The sequence below is a fragment of the Anabrus simplex genome, chromosome 2 (assembly GCF_040414725.1).
Source record: "Anabrus simplex isolate iqAnaSimp1 chromosome 2, ASM4041472v1, whole genome shotgun sequence".
Classification (NCBI taxonomy): Eukaryota; Metazoa; Arthropoda; class Insecta; order Orthoptera; family Tettigoniidae; genus Anabrus; species Anabrus simplex.
The window spans coordinates 135704798-135722178 of NC_090266.1; the positions used below are offsets into that span (position 1 = coordinate 135704798).

General features: G+C 37.3%; 1 protein-coding gene across 2 annotated transcripts in view; it reads right to left on the reverse strand.

Annotated features, from left to right (window-relative positions):
- The window catches only part of Acf (ATP-dependent chromatin assembly factor large subunit), a 711969-nt gene that overhangs the window by 246708 nt on the left and 447880 nt on the right, over positions 1-17381 (reverse strand). For both annotated transcript variants that reach the window (XR_011017808.1, XM_068226116.1), the window contains exon 16: positions 10369-10408. Coding sequence is in view for 1 of the 2 variants with exons in the window: in XM_068226116.1 (XP_068082217.1) it covers positions 10369-10408 (40 nt within the window). In the remaining variant the exon portion in view is untranslated. The remainder of the gene's footprint in view (positions 1-10368; positions 10409-17381) is intronic.

Sequence of the window (17381 nt, forward strand, 5' to 3'; positions counted from 1 at the left end):
TTTCTATAACCAGCTCCAGTTGTCAACTCCTCTCCATAGAGCAAGCTTTTTGGCACGCTGCAGCAAGGTGAGTCTCACTCTATAACTCTCTATACCTTTGCTTCATATGACTTGCCCTTTATAGAACAACATATTAAAATCCAATCCATTTTTCTCTAGGTTTCACATTCCGCTTGAACTGAGCATCCTCGGTCATACATATCATCCTAGGACCCACATGTACACTGAAAACCACCTCTCGACATGCATAGTACAATCTCAAGATAAGGAAGACTATGCCACTAACAGCGCTCAGGTTATACCTCAGTGCCGCATTTTAATATGAATAAGCCATCTATTAAGACTCCAACGTGTTCATCAAGTTTTATCATACCAAAACCCAACTTTACAGAAAGTGCCTCATGACAACATAAGACTATCACGCTGCCAACGCGTAACAATCCTCATATATTTTGTATAAACTATTTTAATTGTGTGTCGTTATATAAAACATTTTTATCTAGAGTGTGTATGTTGTTGCTATACGCGAATTTATTCTCTTACTTGGTTTTACAAAAGGCTGATGATGACAATGAAAACATGTCAAAACAGGTACCTTCATAATAATAATAAAAATCTTGTAGTATAACCTATGTGCAACAGTTTTGTATGTATTGAAAAGATGGATTTCCTCACATTAAAAATGCTTGTGTGATTGTCAGTTCAAAACGGAACAACCATGAAGTTTGTAACTTTAGACAGGTATTCACTCGAAAATTATTCTTACATCCTAGTCACGGTCACCAGTTTACGTATTCACAAAGACGCACACACGCGATACTGTCAGTTGTGTACAGTATTTTATTTACAACTTATTTACACATAACCTAAAAGACTGCCATCTTGATAAACAAAACACTGCTATGAAGAATAAGGAGAGACTGCAACAGTTGCATGTCAACTACCAACCCAACAAAATCAATTTACATACTTGACTTCAAACGCTTGTCTAACACGACTTCCACACAAGTCTCATCAAAACAACTCAACTATCACTCACAAGACTGCCTCTTTATATACGGTGCCTGGCCGGGCTTCTAGAATGATATTACAACATGTTTTTCTCGTAAATTAGAGTCTCCAATTGCCTATTTACAATGAAAAGAATTCTCTATACAATTCTAGTCGCACCATGTGTTTTTCTGGACTTATTACAGTGAATGTTACATTGGATTAGACATCATATATACAGGTAAGTTATATACTATTAATTACGTGTTCTTATATTAAATAAACTCGTATTGATATATACAGTACATGTTTAATGACATAACCTCACAAATAATAGATCATAATTTATACCAGTAAAGTCCGGATATAACTACATAAACAATAATACTAATACATGTAAATTTCATAGCTACACCTCACAAGTAATAATAATAATAATAATAATAATAATAATAATAATAATAATAATAATAATAATAATAATAATACTTTGCATTATTTACCCATGAGAAGAATATTGTTTCCAAGTTACATTAGTCTATTAGACTTGCATCAAACTAAGGGTTCAACCACAGTTAAAATTAGAATTTATGATATTAAGTATTATCTGTATATAGGGCAATTTAATGACATAGCAGGATGCTGAGGATTTCATTCTTGTAGATGCCTAATTGCACTTCTTTGGATTTGTAATTCTTTTAAAATTTTATTATTATTATTATTATTATTATTATTATTATTATTATTATTATTATTATTATTATTATTATTTTAGAATTTGCTTTACTTCACATCAACACACGTAGGTCTTATGGCTACGATGGGATAGGAAAGGCCTGGGAGTCAGAAGAAAGCGGCTGTGGCCTTAATTGAGGTGCAGCTCCAGCATTTGCCTGGTGTGATCATGGGAAACCACGGAAAACCATCTTTAGGGCTGCCGATGGCGGGGTTCGAACCCACTATCTCCCGGATGCAAGCACTCAGCTCTGCGCCCTAAACCGCACGGCCAACTCACCCCGTGATTTGTAATTTACAGTTAATGCAACTCCGTCTTTATTTTTAGCCAGTCATGAAATTTGTGAGCATATGTGCAATGTGAACAGCACTGTTCCTTATTACAATTTGTACAGAAATATCCATTGCCCAAGCAGTTGAAGCAGCGAATCACGGAAACATGTTCACTGAAGTTGCCTCTCGTGTATCCAACACAAGTGTTTCTTGCAGTTCTGTAGTGTCCGGTGCACCCGCCTATCGTGCGGTCAGTGCCAAGTTCTCCCGGGAACTCAATTTCTTCTCAGGGTATTCCATCTATCGCTCATAAAATCTGTGATTTTATATGGTTAGTTTTTTACGTGGTTTCACAAGAGACTCGGTCTGTTGAGATGCACTTCATGGGAATACCTATACGCTCAAGTAAGGACCTGTGGCCGATAACCTCAAAAAATAATCTCTTTCTTCTTGTCAAACTCATCAATTACTTTTATCGACAAAACTTATTAGCTAACTTACAAACTAGCCGTTACCCAAAAGGAATTCAAAACACAGGCACTTTCTAAAAGAAAAATATAAGAAAATTTATTGAATAAATCATGTTCAATGTAAGTTAATGTGAATTCTGGGTAGTATTATCTTAATAATATTTAAGCATAAAGGATTAGAGTCAGCGCTGGCTCAAATAAAAGTAAAATAATTAAGCTTTAAATTATTTACATCCTTTCTCATTTAATGTTCAAATTCATATTAGTTATTTACTTCTATATTCGTAGCCATGTTCCGAAATGTAATTGATTTTCTCCAATTATACTCAAGAGATCACTGAGCAATCACGGTCTCCATATAAATACTTGTTGTGAATACTGTCACGCTAATTATATAAATTATTCTCACCACATTTAAGTCATCTCACTGTGATAAAAATGGATGGTTTGCTAAATTGAAACGTAATAAAAATTAAGTGGGATAAAGTCAGATTGCGAATGTAAATCTGATCATATCTTTACGTATGTATTTCCCAAACAAACTCTTGCGTGAGTGTGAAATTGTAAAACTGCTCTCCAAATTTTCTATTCATAAATCTGAACTCTGATTATTTGGTCACATATCTTGAATACGCATAAATAACAACTTACGGGCTAAGACAATACCTCCCTAGAGCCTACGACATATGGCTCCTAACTAACCATTATCCTATTCTTTATATTTAAAACACTTCAATTGAAATCATATCTGCGTGAAAAGAAATGAACATCTATCTAACTGTTCAAGTAGTTTCCGATCCACACACTCCTCCATCAACGGCTCAATGTGCTTTAGCTAACTGCTCTTACTCAATATCTCTTATGTGTACGAGCTACTCAACTCGTATGGACAGTACAGAATGAAATTAATACGTATTATATTGAAACATCACCGCACCAAAGAAATATCACATGTATACTTAGTCATGAGCCTAATAAACCGTATATTAAAGAACTCTCTCATACTCGGTACATGCCATTTACCAATGTCAGATAAAAAAAAACTGTCACGATTCACAATTCTACCATAATACATGTCAATCTTACCTTAAAATGGTCATCTGCACGATATTCACACTTTGACATATTCTTTCCATTTGACACAGAAACTCCTCATGTAAATCTAACACAACGTTTCCTCGGCGAATAGCAATTCTTTCTCTTACCGCAGAATATAAACAAACATCTATATTTCAAGTATTCCTTAATATGCTCCAAGAAATAACCACATTTCAACACCATTCAAATATACATTATCATACCGCCGGCATACATATTGCCGTACGCATATAGCCGAATACACCCAAAACTATATGCCAAACATTTTAGAATTGCCTTATAATAAACGCATTTTAACAACCTCTTATCTTAAAAACAGCAGTTTGAGTTCAATGCCCTCTTTCTATGAAGAAAGGAATACGTAACGTAACTATATTCATCTGTGTCGCGCAGGTAAATTCGTGACGTAATCTTTGTACAGGTAAACGAGATTAATCGAAATTTCACTAGTTATATAGACTCATTGTTATTAGGTCTTCACAAGTAACACTTCTTTCATTTACTCATGCTAGTTTCTACTGTATGTATGCAAGTGCGGTAGCCTGTATATGATATAATAGAATTCTAATTCTACACTGCCATCTTATCTTATAGCCTTAAATATCTCACACTTCACTTTATGTTTCACACACGTTCTTAATTAATTCATAAATATCACCAATTAATCAGCACATGCCGAAGTTAGAGTGAGGATGTAGATTGCATGAAACTACTCTACTAAAAAAAATGTATGGACTTAGCTCGTCAGATGCTACGTTTGGTCTGGTTGTCGCTCCATTCCTTGGTTGTGATTAGACCCTCTGTTAGGATCTGGATCTCTGGTTGGATGACGCCTTCCTGGTCATCAGCTGGTCACATGGCTCGCCGGTCCAATCCTCATCGGCCGGTCCTCTGGTTCGCCGATGCTCATCCTCATCATCCTGTCCTCTGGCTGGCCGGTCCAATCATCATCAGCTGGTCCTCTGGCTCGCCGGTGCATATCCCCAGTTCAGTCCATCATGTAGATTTAGCAAACAGTCATCATTCCAAATCTGCAGACAGCGTAGAAAATTCCTTTTGCGGAGCAATCAGTCATGATATATTCCATAGTTCTACTGCTATTCTAAACGACGAAGTTTTCTTCGGTTGGAATAAATTATCCGTATTTAGATATTAAGTTTATAACCATAGGGGTAACTTTCTTCTCATACGAAATTGTCGGTTCTGCAATATGGTGAGTCCTTATTCTTCAATCGCAGAGTGGTTGCTCACCGGACCCAAGTCAGACGTATCTCACCACAAATTATTTATTTCTATGATATCTCGTCTCTTTATAACATACGTAGGTGAATTATTTTATCGGATGTTATCGCCGATTGTAAACAGTCAGTATCTTCCTCAGGAGTTTAGGATAATCTTCAGATGTAAAGCTTCGCTTGTATTTGCGTCTTACTTCTGCAGTTGAAATTTTTAGAGTATATTTTTAAACAATCATTCCGCTGCTATATTTTTTTCAAAATAATTCAAAATGAGCCTCTACTGTCCTGCAGTGTCTTCCAAATCAGTCCGTTCCGTGACGTGCATGGTCTCCTATATGCTGTATTAATAAGAAGTTCATTGCCTTAATAGATCGCATGGGTCATACCTTCCTACGCCGCCATTTTGTAGATGGTCTACGAGATGCGAACGGGCACACCGGTAGTTTACAGGACCATCTTCAACAACAGCGTAGTTTGTGCTGCGATCTCATGATGTCCTCATGAGACATAGGGCTATGTCGTCAGGATTAGTGGAGGGTGCTTTCTTGACGACTGGATTCTGTTCCACTATGGAGGAAATAACTTTGTACTCAAGGAAGTTTACCTCAATTCCGTAGATAATTCGCAGATTCTTCGCAGATTCTTTTTGCATGGTATTCTTGCCTTCAGGTAGGGATTTTTTTGTCTCAGTTGTGTTCACCTTTGACTTGCATTAGTTTTCATTTCTCATCTCTAGCACTACCTCCTCGTTTCATGTTTTCTTGATTATGTTTACCCCTAATTTCATTGAATTTGCCTTTGTAGAAGACTGCAATAACGTCAGTGGCTGTTCGGTACCCTTCACTTCACAAATATTATAATCATCATTTATAGATCCACCTGTTCAATACAATTGTATTATCTATAAATTACCTATAAATCTATATATAATTATAATATTTGTGATTTACGTCCTCTTCAATACGGAACCAAAATGAGAATAGTTACTTGTAACCCTTCACTTCGTCACGATTTTTTGGAGGTAGAATGGTTGATACTGCTATGGCAAAGTTATTTGGCCTCAATTACACTGCGTCAGAGCAAGCTGCTTGTTACTTACCTGACTGTGTAGCATTGGCTAGCCTTATAATCTCCTCTCTGAAATTGCCCAGTCTTATTTATAACTTCTACAGAAGTTAACACTTCTTCACACCAACCTCTATTTGTGTGTTTGTCCCCGTATGTGCCCACTGTCGACATTTGTCTACGTTAATATCTGAATATTGTCGATCTTATATCGGTAAACCGGAAGAATATTTTTGAGGTGCGTTGTTTACAGTTCACTGTTTGATACTTACTGCACAGCACAGCACAAAAACAAGAAACACTCGGTTCTGCGCCTTACCGCGTGGCTCCGTACGAAATATCATTCCGTATACACTCAAGAGGATGATGATGATGCTTGTTGTTTAAAGGGGCCTAACATCGAAGGTCATCGGCCCCTCAAGAGGATGACGCTTCCGTCGCGGCGAGATATTTTCTTATAACATTGTTACAGTTGAAAGTAAGATCGGACTGTTTTGATAAACGTAATAACGAAACATGCTTCTTAACAGATTTTAAATTCATTTATGGCTGATTTATAGCTGCTTTTGTCTAGCAGAGCACAAAAATTCCACATCGACATATGTCAACATTGAGCTGCCTCAGTACTGATATAGAATTTTAATTTATTCTTCTCAGATTGACCGTTGAGCAGATCGTAAGCGTTCTGGAGGAATCACAAGACATCCTAGATGCTAATATATACAAAGAACCACCTGAAAATGCTTTCCATAGTGACGGGGATAGCGATGATGAGTCATGTGGAGATATAAACAGACTCTCTGGTAATCAACTCCGGGCTGGTGCTGAACTAGTGTGTACAAAAATAAGTGAAAATGGTACAATCCGCGTGCGAGATGGTGTACTGAGTAAAAATTAAGTAAGTCATGTAATTGATGAAGCAGTGCCGTGTACGCCTTCAAATTATTCTGATGATGGTCAACCCAAATGTAAAACAGAAAACTAATGAGCAAGCAGGGCCTAGCACATCTAATCATTGAAAACTAAACCAAACCAGCGTGTGTGGGAAAAGCGTGACATTATGAATAAGCCAAGCACAGAGTTTACTCGGCCAAACTTTCTAAACAATGAATATTCTCCAACGCAATTGTTTGAGCTGTTCTTCGATGATGAAATACTTGATTATATCATTCAGAGCACAGTTCAATACTCTGTTGACAAAAGGTAATGCGTCATTTTCGTTGGAAAAACCTGAACTTCGGCTGTTCTTTGCAATATTGTTTCTTTCCAGTTACAATGTTATGGCCAGGAAAAGAATGTACTGGGAAGCCGCTGAAGAAGTACATCATGTTGGGGTAAGCACAGCAATTTTGCGCAATCACTTTGAAGAAATTCTTAGATATTTACATTTTTGTGACAACGCTAAACTAGACTGCAATGACCGTTTTGGAAAAATTCGCCCCGTTTGGACTATGCTAAATGAACGCTGGCTACGGCATTATTCTGGTGATTCGCATCTTTCTGTCGACGAGTCAATGGTCCCCTACTTTGGAAGACATTGTGCCAAGCAACACATTCATGGCAAACCAATACGTCTTGGGTATAAAGTCTGGGCTCTATCGACTCGTCTCGGCTATCTAGTCCAAGGAGAACCTTACCAAGGAGTGGCTACTGGAAACACAATACCAGAATTAGAAGTAAGTGGCTCAGTTGTTATGGACCTAATTTCAGAACTACCAGATGGTACTCAACTCAGCTTGTTCTTTGACAATTATTTTACATCCTTTCGATTGTCGGAAAGGCTGAAGGAGAAAGGCCACGAAAGTACAGGTTCCGTATGCCAGAATCAACTGAAAAATGCTCCACTTCCTACGGTTTGTCTCTGTAAAAATGAGAAACGTGGCAGTTACCAAAAGCTAACAGAACGTAACTCAGGCATCACCCTCGTACGCTACAATGATAATAATGTTGTTACAGTAGCCTCAACTGTGTCTTAAGTAGCGCCTGTAGGACATGCCAGAAGATGGAGTAATGGTGAAAAGAAATACATAACAGTAATACAGCCAGCATGTATAATTTTGTATAATATGCATACGGGGGGGGGGGGGGGGGGCGCGTCGATCGGTTGGATCGAAATGTATCTTGTAACCGCATCAGCATCAAAAAGATCAAAAACAAGAAATGGTACTGGCCTCTAATTGCGTTCCTTCTGAAAGTCTCCATGAACAATGCATGGCAACTTTACCGCTTGACCCCAAAGAGCAAAGAGGAAAATTTAGACCTTCTCGGCTTCACATGGTACATCATTAGGGCATATATCCAATCTTGTGCTGCTACGCGTCCTGACACAGGAAGACCGAGTATGAAAGTATCTTCACACGTGTTGCCAGAAGTGCGTTTCGATGGGGTATCCCACTACCTTGAAACAAGGGAGAAGCAGGTGCGCTGTGCTCAATGTGGTAAAGCTGCCAGGAAACAGTGCAAAAAAATGTAACGTTGGCTGCCACGTCCTTTGCTTTGAGGCATTTCACTCACACTAAACAAGACTGAATGACGAAAAGCAGAGTGTAACCTCAAAACACAAGACTAAACTGTTTTGAAGTTCAACTCATAGTTTTCCATTTTTGCTATTTTCAGAGTGATTATACTTGCTCAAAATTTGGTATTGTGTGTATAACAAGTACTACAAACATACAAATATTGTCCTTTTGTTTTGAAACAGTGTGCATTCTAAATTGAGACAAAACTGTTCCTCATTTATGTTTTGAATCATATATTTTGTAATATTTTGTGCTTATTCAACACTTGTGTGGCTAAAATTTACTAAGGGCCTGTACTACGACAGCCAGATAAAAGTGCAATATAAATTTATTTGGCAGTTTGGACATTTATCTGGAAGTTCGGTTGAAAATGCGTACTACGACTTTCGTTTATGTGCAATCTGGGAAAATATTCTCCCGCATAGCTATGCCGAAGTTGGAGAGGCTGTTAAAGCTCTTATCTGGGACTTCGCTCCTACTGGGGACACTACTGTAAAGAATCAAGATGGCTACACATCAAGATGAATCTACATCTGCATGATGCTGTGCGATATCCGCGACGCACATATGGAGTAAAGGTATACGGCCTTGTTCATGGCAATTCGTCCGTCGAATGAGGATGTTGAGATTATATTTCTTTTACTTCATAACAACTTGCTACAAAAGCATTTACGCTAAAGTGAGATAAATGCTTGCCAATTACTATTCTCTCATTGTATTGAAAAGAAAGAAACTAACTACTTATTCAATGAGCAAACAGTAAATTGATTTAATAATAAAATTAATGATCCTACGCTGGATCAGTTGCATTAAACATGAATATAAACTTTACTTTCGCCGTAACGCGCATCCTCGTAAATAGTACTAGACAAAAAAAAGATACATAACCTGAATCTTAACTTTTGCGTCCAGGTTAGATTTTCAGTGTTTTTATTTTCTATAACAGTTTCAGTTTCGTTATGCAGTTAATTAATTTTAACATTTCTTCGTATGTGTATATTTCAGTCCTAATTCTGTTTTTGACCTGAACTTCCACATTATAGCTTAATATGAGTTTGATATTGGATTCTAGTAATACAATTTCAAAAGGAATAGAGCTAAACAAACGAAAACACCAGGGAACACGTATACCACAGCGCTAAATTTCACTACATTTTCAGTAAGTAACCTTATTACCAACCCAATAAAAATGTGACTACATCTTCCGCATTACAATACCATCGTTAAAATCCGTTGGTAGTACGCAAGAAAATATTTAACTTTTAGTTTGCAAAACTGCAGTCTACGTATCTGGCTGTTTACCTGACAGTCGTAATACAGGCCCTAAGTGATTAATTATTACATTCATATGAGCTTAAAATGCGAAGAAAAGTTCCTTTATTGAGCATGTCTTTATACCCTACCCATCCATGCTCACTATCGACATATGTCAACACAGTAAATCTCCATGACAATAAGTTAATGAAAGCTAAAATCATCATAACCCTTTCATTTAGGTTACAAGCAACTGTACTTACGAAATGTATCACAATATTCCACAGAAAAATAATTTGGGCAGATATGGGTTAAAACGCTGTTAATAAGGATCACTATTTTATGCACACTGATACACTTGATCTACATTTACTGCCATCTTGTAGTACTCACAGCAACTTAAATTGGTAAGAGGAGAATGTATCAGCAAATGACTGTTTCACTCATTTCATATGATCTGTTTTGACAGATATCAGTTACAAAATACTCTGTTATATGAGATCAACCTAATCAATGCTTTTTTTTACTCATGACGAGTTTGAATGGGTCAGTACATGTTTCAGCTTGTTTCAAGCCATCAGCAGCCGACAATTAATGGTAAAGAATAATCATTCACATAACCTCGGTTCTATTTCTTATCATATGCAATTCATTAACCCTGTGAATGTTCCCTAGACTTGTAAAGTTCAAATTAGATGTTCAAAATTGGTCCAAATTTAACCTTACCTTCACTACCAGCATTTCTGATACTGCACAGAGGGGTCTCCTGAAATAAGAAACATTAAAGTAAGAAAACTCCAAAGAAAAGTTTCCCAGGTAATAAGACCAATAGAAGTTACAAAATAAAAAAGGAAGAAAGAGTTGACAATTCGACAGATGTCCTAGTGCCTTGCAGAGATGAGAGGAAGCATATAATTTGAATTAAATAAAGTATATTTCATATCTGATTCTGTATTAACATCAGCTAGATGTAAATTGTCCATCTTTTCAATACCTACAATTGGTAAATCTTAGATCACTAAAAACATTAAAAATGTGTAGTACATATTTTGTCCCATAATTTGAGACCTCTTCCATACATAAAATTTGGGAATAATTTAAACATTATAAAATTAATCTTAAGCTACTAACTGAAGCAGGGAATTTTAAACCCTCTATGTTTCTGACAGAGGAAAACAAAGTATACTGATGTTGCTGATGAGAAGTGGTATTGACACACTATTTTTTGATGAATTAAAATATCAAGGAAAAACATTTAAGAACTACAACTTAGGTACATAATTATCATCAATTCATATGTCCGCCTCCGTAGCGTAACGGTTAGTGTTATTAGCTGCCGTCCTCGGGGGCCTGGGTTCGATTCCCGGTACTGCCAGAAATTTAAGAATGGCAGGAGGGCTGGTATGTGGTTGAAAAGGTACATGCAGCTCACCTCCAATGGGGGTGTGCCTGAAAAGAGCTGCACCACCTCGGGATGAGGACACGAGTTTACTTTATCAATTCATATTCCATATGTTAAGCAATGCACTATTGTTATTCTATGTCATAAAAACATTGAAGTTTCAGTTAAATTGGTAATCCCAATGTTCATTTAAAATGGCTCCACAAGCTCTGCTATTCTATTTCATTTCATTTCGTAGTTTTTCGTTCGGTGTGAGTTATTTATTTTTATATAAATATATAATTTTATTGATTATATATACTGTTAGTACAGTGTGTATCGAAGTGTCATGCTCTCCAAAAACCATACCTTAAGTTGTGCGCCAAAATTTCACGCTATGAAGGAAAATTGCGAGAAGGGCAAGAATTATAATTTTTTTTAGATTTGAACGCCATCTGTTAGCCTGATCCTTGAGCTACGTGAAAAGCAGCGACAGTGACGTCAACGGAAAAGTCTTCAAAATAACCTGGAAAACATGCTGTGCAGTCTAAGAAAACCACACCTTAAGTCACAATGGGAATTTAACATGGGCGACTTAAGGTATGGTTTCTGCACTGTCTTCTTGCACCTAAATATGAAATAATCAACATGTGCATCAAGATAATGTACGTTACAATATAAACTTCATTTACTGGGCTGCATATTTTATAACGTGTAATTTTAACTAAAATGGACTGCCTGCACAGGAGGACAGTTATAGTGCTGTGATTTATTTCTCCATTTCATGCAGACAACTCAGGGGCGTAACGAATGTGATACGGGCGTACCTGCCAAAATAAAAGTTTGGGGCCCTCTCAAATAAAATGCAAAAACCCATGAACTAATATGAATTTAAATACACCAGGTAGAAATAATGCAATAGATTGTCAAGTTATATAATGGATTATTCTTTATCGTAAAATTATTAACAATAAATGTTTAATAGGTTTTATACGACTGCCTCCGCGGTTTAACGGCCAAGCTACTCAGCTGCCAACCATGCACCACGTAGATATTTCTACTTTAATTGGTTTCGCTTTTTAGTAACTACAGAGCTATACTCTGTAATCGATCCCGAAGTCTCTGTGATAATCATTTATTCAATTAAAAAATACAAAAAATAACATAAAAAATGGTTCACATGAAGTTTGAAAAATATCAACAGCTCATTCGAAACTCACTTGACCGATTGCTGCTACACCAACCTTTTATTGGCATTATACATTATTATCTAATAAATGTGTGTCTAAAGTGAACTGCTGGAATTAGCTTCCAACTATTTGGAGCAGGTCTTTTGTGAGGAACATGTTGCAGTGCTACGACATACAGCAAGGGCATGTATTGTTCAACAGCTGTGCTGTGTTACATTCAGTACAATACAGTGAACTGCTGCTAGGTGCAACCAAGTGGCAATTCCGCTACGTACAAATTGTGTAAAACAACTATTTCGACCGATTCTAGGTATTACAAACCATCACACTCATTTTTGTTCCATATTGAAAACAGCGATCTCACTTAGTTTACAAAAGGAGTATATTTATTACCCCACCTATTCAATACAAGTAAATACAATTAATACAATTACTTGTATTGAATAGGTGGGGTAATAAATATACAATAAATACAATTAATTGTATTGAATAGGTGGGGTAATAAATATACTCCTTTTGTAAACTAAGTGCGATTCTAGGAAACTGCCCTGATCATTTTCGTGCAAAGTAACTTTAGGCTAGTTATATATTATTTTTATTGTTTCGCGAAGAGTCTGCAGAGCCTCGTGAGGGCCCGGGCCCACCTGCATTGCAGGCCCTGCAGGTACTGTTATGCTCCTGTGACAAATGCATCACACAAAATAAAAATTACATGGAGAGTTATGTCAAGTTTACATTAAGAAAAAAAAAAAAAAGAAAAAAAAAAAATAGAAGAAAAAATATTCTTTCCTGCCAGTGGGTCATATGACGTTTTCTTGTGAATGGGCTTTTGGTCTCATGAAAAGCTATTTGCTTTGCGTCGCACCGACACAGATTGGTCTTATGGCGATGATGGGACAGGAAAGGCCTAGGAATGGGAAGGAAGCGGCCTGGCCTTAATTAAGGTACAGCCCCAGCATTTGCCTGGTGTGAAAATTGGAAACCACAGAAAACCATCTTCAGGGCTGCTGACAGTGGGATTTGAACCTACTATTTCCTGGATGCAAGCTCACAGCTTCGGGCCCCTAACTGCGTGGCCAACTCGTCCGGTGGTAGCATGAAAAGAAAGTACCGTATGACACATACTTCATATCCTACAGATACTGTCCCGGTCACTGAAGATAGCACTCCTAGGTCAAAACTAAAAAAAAACTGTCATCAGTAAAGAAACTGGCGAGCTGTTAGTAAATGTTGCACCCATAAGCTGAATAGCCAGATGAATAAATAAATTAAATTGTTAATTTCTACAAATTCAGTGGAGATATTTCACAATTTACAACAAAGAGACCTCACAGAGAGAAGATACATCCCCTCAACCTGCTTTAGAGCACGTCCCAGGAAGACCAAGGGTAATAAAGCACCTCCAATAAAAATTAACGAGCCGACAGTGGGACATCCCCAGCAAAACTTTCCCGTGAGAAAGGGGACGTTGGAATGAAATTTGCCACACCATAATGAGGGATGAAGAGGCACTAGCCTATGAGACAGAGTGATACCTGAAATCCCTCTGCGAAAGTGGTTGGGTCCTTCTTCAGACACGTCAGTACAGCTGTAGGCAGTTTTCGGCCAATCAGCAATTTAGAAATTTTTTTTTTTTTGCTAGGGGCTTTACGTCGCACCGACACAGATAGATCTTATGGCGACAATGGGATAGGAAAGGCCTAGGAGTTGGAAGGAAGCGGCCGTGGCCTTAATTAAGGTACAGCCCCAGCATTTGCCTGGTGTGAAAATGGGAAACCACGGAAAACCATCTTTAGGGCTGCCGATAGTGGGATTCGAACCTACTATCTCCCGGATGCAAGCTCACAGCCGCGCCCTGCCGAAGCAGAAATATTATTATTATTTAGTCGTTTGCGATCTGGACAAGAGAATTAAAGGAGAAATACTGTGCTCTAGCCTTGGACTAATTTATAAGGAATTTTCTGTGCAGTTAAGTGGTAAGTTACTTGATAATTAATGAATTATCAGCATTTACGTCATAAGTTTGTGAGGAACGGATTCGCCTGAAAGATCATCGAGTTCCATGGAGGGAAAGTGTAAAAATCCACCAGAGTAAATAATCCCAGTGACGCTTGGTAATTTGTGGGAAAACGAATGTTCGATTCTTATAATCTTGTGGAACGTTCAAATTGCACCTATTTTAGAAGTCACAAGAGATGATTCAGTGATTAATTAACCTGCGGACACTTAGAAAATTTTATTTTATTTATTTATTTATTCCTGACTTACATTTGTGGCGAAGTTAGGGCTCACGGCGCTCTCTTACACTTAACCACTAAAAATAATAAAATTTAAAAATGTAAACATAATAAGACATAGAAATTCTAAAAGGACATAATACTACGGACAGATAATTCGAAGACTAAGTTAGGCCTACATATCAGTATGGCAATTAGTGTGAAAATAATAATAATAATAATAATAATAATAATAATAATAATAATAATAATAATAATAATAATAAATGAAGAAAACCCATTCACACAACAAACACACAATGATTCACACAACTCAGTTTTATGTTCCCAGGAAAAATGTTCGGCAGGCAGATTTGAATTTATGAGAGGAAGTAAGGTGCCAAATGTCCATTGGGAGTGCATTCCAGAGTCTCGATGCAGTAACTAAAACGGAATGATTGTAGGAATTCGTTTGGGGAACCAGAACGGGTACTAATTTCGTGGAATGAGGTAAGGAAACGAAAATTAGAAGAGAGTTAAGTAGGAGTGTTCGTCGAGAGCACTTGGTAAAGAAGTGTCATTAGGTGAAAATTCCTTCATTCATTTATGCGTAGCCATCCCAATGTTTTGAAATATGGTGTGACATGAGCGTCATGTTGCAGTTGGAAGGCATATCGTATACATGAGTTTTGTGCTCGCTGAAGTCTCAAAGCTTGTTCAGCATTTAGATTGACTAGTACCGTATCACAGTAGTCTAGAATTGGGAATAGTAGTGCTTGGATTAATTTTAATTTAAGTTTTTGAGGAAAAGAATTCTTGTGACATTTCAGGGGATATAGAGCTCCATGAACCTTTCTACATACATTTGCTACATGTTCATTCCAGGTCAGATTCTCATTGATGGAGATTCCAAAATTAGTTACATTTTTAAGGTACGGTACAGCAACGTCATTGATTATGATTGGAGGAGGATTGATATTGCTTATTACATGTAATAATTTAGAGTTTCCTATGATAATACTTTGTGTTTTACGAGGATTTAGGATTAAGTGGTTGTTTTTAGCATGGGCGGTAAGACTTTCAATATCCGAATTAATATGCTGAACTGTTTCATGTAAATTGTTTGTAGTGGTGTGTTTGTATATCTGCAGATCATCAGCATATAAGTGGTAGTTGCAATACTGAAGTGTGGAAGATATGTCATTAATATGCAAGACGAACAGTAAGGGCCCTAGAACAGACCCTTGAGGGACACCAGATGATTTTACAGCCCATTGGGATCTTTGATTGTTTACCACAATGCACTGGCAACGGTTTGTAAGGTACGACTTTAAAAAATTTAGGGCTATCGGGCCGATATGCAGAGAGCGTAGCTTGGATAGTAGTATGTCTATATTTACCATGTCGAATGCACTACTAAAGTCATGGAGTGTCAGTATCGTCACCTGCTGTTTGTCCATTGCCAGTCTTATGTCATCTGTTACCCGAAGAAGTGCAGTCATAGTTCTGTGTCCCTTTCTGAAGCCAGATTGCAATGGGCCAAAAAGAGAATGTCTGGTTAAGAATTCTACTAGCTGCTCGTGTACAACTCATTGAAGAACTTTCGAAAGAGGGGGAAGAATCGAAATAGGCCGGTAATCAGATGGCGTATTTGCAGTGGTACCGGTATGCTTTAATACTGGGGTTACTAGAGCATTCTTCCATCCAGTTGGAAACGTCCCTGTGGTGAGACAGTGGTTTACAATGTGGGTAATAATTGGTAGGACCGTGCCAATAATGTTTTTTATAAAGCCTATTGTGATGTTATCTACTCCTTTAGCTTGTGACTTAACTGAATTCAAAATACGCTTTACATCATTTAAGGCTAGTACACACCTAGCGACGAAGTCGCGGGACATTGTATAGGGACAGTTGCGAGACACTGTCCCTAGACTGTTGCGATACAATGTCCCGCGTCCACATCTATAGAGCCAGTTGCACCACAGGAATTGGCGCAAAATGGCGCAAGAAATTGCTTTATGTGCTTTTAATTTGTGCTTAAACTACTTATTGTCCGTACAAAGAAAAAAAATGAAAAAGTAAGCGGTACTGGAGGAGAAACCTTTTTTCGGGAGGCATTGCCGTCGGCATTAACCTTCTTGAAAGATTGAAATTAGAAGATGGCATCGGATATCAATTTTTTAAGGATGAACTCAACCAATTTTGAAATCTTTTGCAAATGGTTGGAGGAAAGATTTCAAAGAATCAGACTGTATTTCAGGATAGCAATCCAGCTTCTGTGAGGCTGCTGTCACTCTGCGGTTCCTTGCTAGTGGTGAATCTTTTACCAGCTTAATGTATACCTTTCGAATTTTAAAACAAGCTATTTCACGTATCGTTCCAGAAGTCTGTGAGACCCTAATTACTTCTCTAAAAGGATTTGTAAAGCTAAGATATAATAATTTTATTTACCTACTACATACGTAATTTATTTATATTTTATAATGAAACAAATATGTTCCAAAATAACACAATATTGGTAACAATAAATTGACTCAATTCTGTCCGTGCTAATGAAAAAACAATGCTGAACAAAATTATAACACGATAATGAATGAAATGTTTCTCCCCAACTTACGCAAAACTGGTAACAAGTTTAGTGGTATTTCATCATTTAAAAAAAAGGTTAAAAAGGTCTGTAATGTTTGGTGTTGTCTCATCGCATCTGAATCTGGAGTAGGGACACTTTCGAAAGATGGTGAAAAGGAACCCAAATAGATTGAGTGATTGCTATTTATGTTACGGGTTGTTGATGATGAACTATTGATTGGATGGGTTAATAAGTCCAGCGTTGCCCAAGTAGACTGGTCTGTGCTGTACTTTCCCATTTGCAATTTAATTATATCATCAATTTCACGCTGAGCTAATGAAACTTCCACTGGACCCTTTCCACAGTTTCTTAGTTTATAAACA